The 7,205-nt window shown below is 53.2% G+C and overlaps 1 protein-coding gene across 1 annotated transcript in view; it reads left to right on the top strand.

Annotated features, from left to right (window-relative positions):
- Window positions 1-4,308: 4,308 nt before the first annotated feature.
- ATP13A5 (ATPase 13A5) overlaps window positions 4,309-7,205 on the top strand; it is a 61,908-nt gene continuing 59,011 nt past the window's right edge. Inside the window, exon 1 of the mRNA XM_019503492.1 lies at window positions 4,309-4,491. Within this exon, the coding sequence (XP_019359037.1) occupies window positions 4,402-4,491 (90 nt within the window). The 5' untranslated portion in view covers window positions 4,309-4,401. The remainder of the gene's footprint in view (window positions 4,492-7,205) is intronic.

Genomic DNA, 7,205 nt, shown 5'->3' with positions numbered 1-7,205 from the left:
TTCTCTCTCACCTTAACCTTCCCTCAGGTATCCCAAGTATCCGAAACACACACATACATACCATATCATCCAAGTTAGGAACTCACCTATGTGTATGTGTGTGAACTGGTGAATATATGTCATTGTGTCCGTGATACACAAATTAGTGACCCATGTATGTGTACGGAGTGTGTGGGTATTGACAACTGACTGTTGTCTAATTTTTGGTGTGTATGTGCTTGAATTGGTGGTGGGTATGCATGTGCCTAGGCTGGCTTGGATGTGCATGTGCCTTAGCTGGTAGTGTGTGTGTATGCACCTAACTGATTTGTGTGTGTGTGTGTGTGTGTGTGTGTGTGTATATATGTGCAATTGTGTCACACCCTCCTATCTAACAGTGCAATATTGAGATCCTGAGAGTTGGCCTGACCCCACAGTACTTTCCTCATTTAACAATGAACCATAGATAACTGCTTTTGGAGCGTGATTTTTCCACCAGTTTTGCATCTTGGTGATGTTGGTTACATCCAGGCCATATTCTCTTTAGCCACCTAAGAAAGCGTCACATAGGACAGTGTAAAAACCCTCCTGAAGAGAAGAGATATTGCATCTGCTGTTTCCTCTTAGCCACTGCCCAGTTCCCTGTCCAGGAAGGAAATCTGGCCAGTTTGACATGGTTCTGGATAAATCCATGTTGTTTGTGACCATCCTATTTTCCTTTAGATGCTTACAACATGATTTATAGTTCCTTCTTGTGCATACTTGGATGCCAAACTTATGCTCACTTGTCTCGAAGTCCCTGGGTGTGCTTCCCCCCCTTCAAAAGTAGGCTGGATATCTGCTTTTCTCAAGCCCTCTGGAAGCTTCCCCTAGGAGTCCTCGAAGACGAGCATGAACAACTCAGAGCCAGAGCCACAAGCACGAGCTGTGGGATTTTCTGAGGCCCGACATCTCCTGGAATTAGCATCATCGCTCCTGGCTTTGCAAGGGAGGGAGCAACACGGACTGATGGAGATGGGAGCACAGCAGGGACTCAACACAAACTCACCAGAGCAGACTGGCAGTGGGAGGCCCCGGCATGAGCTCCAGTCCTGCTGCAGCCTGCAGGAGGGTTTTCCACACTGCGGTGCAGCTGGAAATGCTTATAGCATGCAGCCTCCCACATCCGTTCATGATGGGTGGAGAAGGAGAAGGAGAAGGAGAAGGCCACAGAACGGGATGCTAGGCAGGTGCCCTCTGCTCAGAAGTTAGCAAGGGAGCAGGGGCAAGGCAGGCCCTACCTCTCTCCAAAGCCCCACGGCGTCAAGCATTCAGAAAGTCACTCCTGGACTTGGTGCTGGGGCATCAGGGGCAGGCTGACAGCAGCATCCCCTTGTCATCCATGGAAGTGTCTCTCTCTCCTAAATAAGTACTCCGCTGAACCTGCTTTGCCTGTCAGACTGGATGTATTTGCACCCCCAGGGGTGAAGGCAGTATGTATTTGCTTGATACTGGTTCAGCCCTTTAATTTCACTCCGTCAACATTTGGAAGCCCTAGAGCATCAAGATGAAACCCACCCTAAGCATGACAGGGTACATATCTTTTATGCCAAGAAACCAAACCTGACCTGGTGATTAATACTAAGTTCTAACAAAACCTCCTCACTACCCCTCTCCATGCACAGTTACTGGGCCCAGGGTTGCACTGAGGGCAGATTTAATCCACCTAATGATAACACATGGGCTTTGGCTTGCGGCACAGGAACATCAGCTGCAGCTTGATGGGTTGGGGAGGAAATGCAAAAAATTCACATGCCACCAAGAACTCTTGGAAATGGGGACCTGCGTAAAATCAGAGCGTGCGATGAGACGGGGGACGCCCCACCACAGAGTCTGCACGGGGCAGCAGGACGAAGGGAGCTTTCTTGTGCCGCTTACTAGCGAACGCGTGAAACCAGACTCCATTATTGCACTGTGACCCATGCAGGCGCAGCTGAGCTGTCAGGGGTCAAGCCATTCAGAAAAGGCCCCGAGCCAGGGCTGACCGCTAGCAAAAATCCTTCTGGCAGCTCGAGCAGCACAAGGCACCCACTGGCTTCACGAACGGGGCGGTTTGATGGGGAGAAGACCGCAGGACTCTGGGGGTGGAAGGACCGTCTCGCCCTGACACGGGATGTCCTGTTTCTCGTATGTGCCCTGGCTGTGGTGATCCAGTGAAGCGAGAGCCGTAGCTGGCTGTGTTCGTCTGAAGCCAAATAAAAGGCAGGGCCGATTTTCCAGGGGTCAGGAAAATCTGGCTCCATGGAAAACGGGAGACTGAACATGTTTGTTCCAGGGGAATATCACTGGACCAGCCTTCTCATCAGGAAAACTATCTGCTTAGCAAGTCACTGAACTTGGAGACGTGCTCCAGCGTGCTGGCCCTGAGCCCCCTGGATGGATATTGCACTTCTGCATGCTTGGTTGCTTGTTGCAAGTGGGGCAGGAGTCCTGTCTTTCCTCTCTCTTGCCTCCTCGTCAGTCTTTGGTGGAAGCAACATGTGAGAAAAATAGGACAGGGAAATGGGAGAGGGCAGGGAAGACACAACCCCCTGGTGTAAGCTTTGGAAGGTTCTCCTAGAAAGTCAAATATTTCCTCGCATGGTTTCTACAGGGAACCACCCCTCCTCCCCCCGACCCCAATTTTGCAGCCCTCTAATTATCAGCCCAGATCTGCCATGGCAGGAAGCTCTCCCACTGTGACTGACAGCAATTGGAAAGTGCCAAACCTTGCCTTACAGATGAATCCTCCCAGGACGCCTTTGAGGCCAGGTAGCAGGAAGACAGCCCCAGGTTGGTCTGTTTTAAAGAGCACCAAGAAGCACTTGGCTCTGCATTTTGATTTCTGCACTATTTCATTTATTGACGTGTTGTTCCCCAGACTCATACTGGAAAGTACGTCATCACATCCCAGAGGCCTTTGGATGTGGAGCCGTGCAGCGTCGGGGTTGGCTTCCCCCCTGCCGGGCATGTACGCAGGTAGGAGAGCCATGCCAAGTTGATAGAGATCTCTACCAGCTCAGCATTGTCCACCCCCGCGGCGGTGACGGACTGCATTTTCCCGTGGCAGGTGGAAAAGCTTTGCCAGCCTGCCCACACGTGGGAACCAGGCCGATCATTTCTAGGAAGCAAGAGTTATAGGAGCGCGGAGGGAAGGGACCCCCGGGGCGGTCCAGCCCAGCCCAGCCCCTGCGCAGAAGCGGGATGCGCTCTTCCCAACCACCCCCGTCGTCTGCCCAAGTACAAAGAGCCAGACCTTTGGAGAAGAAAACCAGATGAAAGCACAGCATATTCTTACCACCCCCAAAGAGCTCTCATTTCTGTCCGAAATTAATGTTTCCAGCATATGGGACCTTGTGGCAGAAAGGAAATGGGAGGAGGATGCAGCATAACACGACATTTATGTTCCTAGCTTCGGCCAATACCCCATAAGCTGTTTTGAGGGTGCCACCTCGCAGGCCGCTGCCCGACCTCGCTGCACTGGCGTCCTGCGAGGATTCATCCCCGGGGCATTTTCCAACTGCTACCAGTCGCAGGGGCTCTGCCAGGGCAAGAAGTGTCCTCGAGAGCTTCCTGCCATGGCAGATCTGGGCTGATAATCAGAGGGCTGCAAAATTGGGGTTGGGGGGAGGAGGGGTGGATCTCTGTAAAAACCATGCAAGGAAATATTTGACTTTCTAGGAGAACCTCCCAGCGCTTCTACCAAGGGGTTGTCCTCTTCCATTTTCCTTTCCTATTTTTCTCACAAGTTCCTAGCAGCAAAGATGGAGCAGCAGAAAGTGCTGGAGGGCAGGGCCATGTATAGATGCCGTTTCGAGTAGCGATACGGACTCGGAGCTGCACCGTGGCTGTGCCCCGGCCGGGGCGACCCATAGAAATCATGCTCTGTAGCCCTGCTTGGTGGCTGCTCTGAGGTTCACTGGTGCGTGCACTCAAAATTCCCCTGGCCCTTGGCTTTTTCCTCCCAAGTGGGCAATAGCCTGCCCCAGGATTTCAGTCTCAGACTCTGGGACAGCTCAAGCCAAATGCACAGGCAGGCTCCACTGCCTGCTCACATTTGCAACTGCTCTTGCTTCAGAGATGCCCAGTGCTGCTTGCAGACCCGGGGGGAGGCATGACCTCCTCGCTCTGCCTTTGGCAATCTTGCTTTCAGTAAGGACTTTCCTATGATTCAGCAAACTAGCACCAGGAGGGAGAGGACAACAGCGGTTGCATAAGCAGTGCACCCGAGGGCTTTACACGTGAGGATGGATTTCCTTTCCTTCTGCCACCAGTTTAATAAGGGAGGCGTGTGCTCTGAGCTTGGCAAAGGCAGCAGAGAGGACCATGCTGAGAGCTCGACTGGTCGCTGTCCTGAGTTCAAGTCGCTAACAGCAGCTGACAGCTCTCCTCCTGCCCAGAAGTATGCGCTGGATTGAAAGCATCGCTCTGAGAGGGGAGAAGTCGTGGCAGGACCACCATGCCGTGCTCAACCAAGGGGAAGAAAGCGAGCTGGTAAGGGCAGAGCGGGGGTCCTCTTTTTCTCTCTAAGCCGGTGATGTTATATAGAGACCTCCCTGGTTTCCCAGAGCTCGGTCTGGCGTTCCCGGCGCGGGGACGGGGGAACCAAGCCTGAGGGCTGTACTTGCTGATTTGGGGAAGGGGAGGAGGTTGCCTGAGTAAGGATCAAGCAAAGATCATCAAGACTCAGCCCTAAAAGCCAGAGATGGAGAAGACGGGCGGTCGCACAGCAACCCCTGCCAGCCACCCCGCGCCTCTCGGTTTGCTCCGACTGCCTTTTCCACGTCTCCACGGACGGATCCTCGGCGAGCAGGCCAGGGCAGGCGCTTATCCACAGGCTGCGTTTTCATTGCCCCCCATTGCTTCAAGTCACCCCCAATGCTCCCCTCAAGCGCCGCGCCTGCTGAGATGCTGCCTGAAGCATGCCCCGCCTGGGCTGGCAGAGGGGCCACCCTCTGTGCCCGTCCTTGGGGGTGACATTTTGCTGTGGCAGCCCTAGGCTCCAATTCCCTTCTCCCTGGCCCTTCCCAGAGGCGTCCGCTCATCTCACCCCCGTCTCAAGGCAGCTTCTTTTTTCGGCTGCCGTTCCCTGAATCAAGGGCGCTCTGTTCTTGGGGGGGCTGCCTGAACGCTGCGGGACAGGTGGGATGGGCTGAGGCTGCAGGAAAGCAACTTTTTTGTTATGTGCAGCAAGGTGCAGCTGGAAGGGGATGAGGACGCCTTCCTTGTGCGAGGGTTTGGGCGCTCCCTGCGTGCGCAGGTGGAGGGTAGAGCTGGTGGTAGTGACAGTGCCCAGTGCTCCCAAGGGACCGGGACCGGTGCCTAAGCTGTGAGGAGGGAGCCTGCATTATTTATGGGTTCAGCAGAGGAGCTGCAGGCAGCTTCCAGGAACAGGTTATACTTTCTCAGTACAATGAACTAAAAGAGGGAGCTAATTGGGAGACAGCTTTGCCTGACAACTGCCTGGAGCCCTGGCTCCTAACCCAGACTCACAGCCGGTCGCTCTTAAAGGGCCAACATCCTTACGGTGCAGAGAGATGCGTGCAGTACCCCCAAACACGGAGCAGCTTCTCCTCCCTGTGGGCGCCCGCTCAGGACCCCCCGACAGCTGCGCTCAGGCCCTGCTGGGCTGCATCCAGTTTTCCCGGGGACTATTCACACTGCTCTGCTTGCTAAATCCACATTCTCAAGGATTAAGTTTCCACAGGGCAGACTCATTCTGCAGCATATTTTAGTGCCACAATCAAGCTCTTAGGCTCAGAAGTGATGGTCAATAGCATGCTTCCCCGCTTTCTGACCTCAATAGCTTTTGCAAGTATTGCTTGCACACAAATGACTTGGCTTTGCAACCAGTCTTTACATTCCCAGTCTGCTGACTTCTCCTGCACAGCACCTGCACTTGATGCTTTTGTTGATAAAAGAGAGGGAGAGGCCAACAGTGCAGTGCAGATGCAAATTTGACTTCAGCCGCTGAGTGAGTACACGCCCGCGGTAGCAACCCTCTCTCGAGGAGCACTCCCTTTGCCATGGGGATCTGGATGTCTTCCATTTGGTTTCAACAGCCTTTAATAACTCCCCTGCTGAAGGCAACGTCATGAGCCGCGGGCTTGCCTGTCTGCTTTCAGGTGTATGACACTTTCAAAGCCTCCACCCAGGTCTGACTTGTACGAATACTTGGCTGCCTCAGCTGCTGGGTGATTGGGATCTGCGTGAAGACCAAGGCGTTGTTGTTAGATACTTTAGCACCGGCTTTAGTGGAGGTGTTTGCAAGGGCTCCGAGCCATGCACCCACCTATGGCTGACCACCCTGTCCATCATGCACAAGGCTCAGTGTAAAACCTGGGATCCCAGGACACTTTGCATCCTTTGGGTGTCCTGCAATCCTATTAGCACCATGGATTGCCCAGGAAGTATCACTTAACACAGAGCATGGAGCTCACCAGCATCCCCTTCGCTCCCCGGCATCAGTTTGAACCTATAAAACTTTTTGAATGTTGGGACCTGCACCTGCAAGAGTGCCACAACTCTGTGCACGGCCATGAAGGATGCAGGCAGATGAGACCCTGCATTAATAGCACCTGTACTTGAAATAGCCTGTTTTATAAACTGGAAGTGAGCTGTGCTCGGTGGAGACTGTGCAAGGAAAGCCCCTTGGGGACAACCTACGAGAGCCTGGTGCCTCTCCCCAGCTCGCCAGCTCTTTGCCTGATGGAGCAGTGTTTATGCGGCAGGCCAGGTGGTGCATGAGGAGACCTCACCTGTTGTTACGTACAGTGGGCCAGGCTGTATCGAGCATTTGGGCAATTGTCTTTAGCTGCATATCACAGACCAGCAGCCATGGCAATAGGCAAGTACTGCACCAGGTCAAAAAACGCAGCCATATTATTAACTGTTGCTTGAACTGGTCTGTCTAGCTCTGCTTATCTGACAAAGTTCGGTAAACCTTCAGGAGACAGTCATGCGGGCCATCTTGCTGGAGGGGGGACAGTCACAATTTCTGAACACAACCAATGCATGCTAAATTGTAGTTTGTTCTGACCTCTCACCTTCAAGTTATTCATTGCCATTTTTTCTGTCTCTGAGCTATTAATTTCTGCCTTTGGCTAATGGCAAGCAAGACTCGTCCCACCAGTGTGGACAAAGAGCCAGAAAGCTGGATTCTTATCAGCACAGGCCTACTGGATTGTCCTGTGCTGATAAGATTGGGT

Source organism: Gavialis gangeticus, unplaced genomic scaffold, assembly GCF_001723915.1.
Source record: "Gavialis gangeticus isolate Ggan-Ray unplaced genomic scaffold, GavGan_comp1, whole genome shotgun sequence".
Classification (NCBI taxonomy): Eukaryota; Metazoa; Chordata; order Crocodylia; family Gavialidae; genus Gavialis; species Gavialis gangeticus.
The sequence above is the reverse complement of the archived record's forward strand: the minus strand, read 5'-3'. Positions and strand labels throughout refer to the sequence as shown.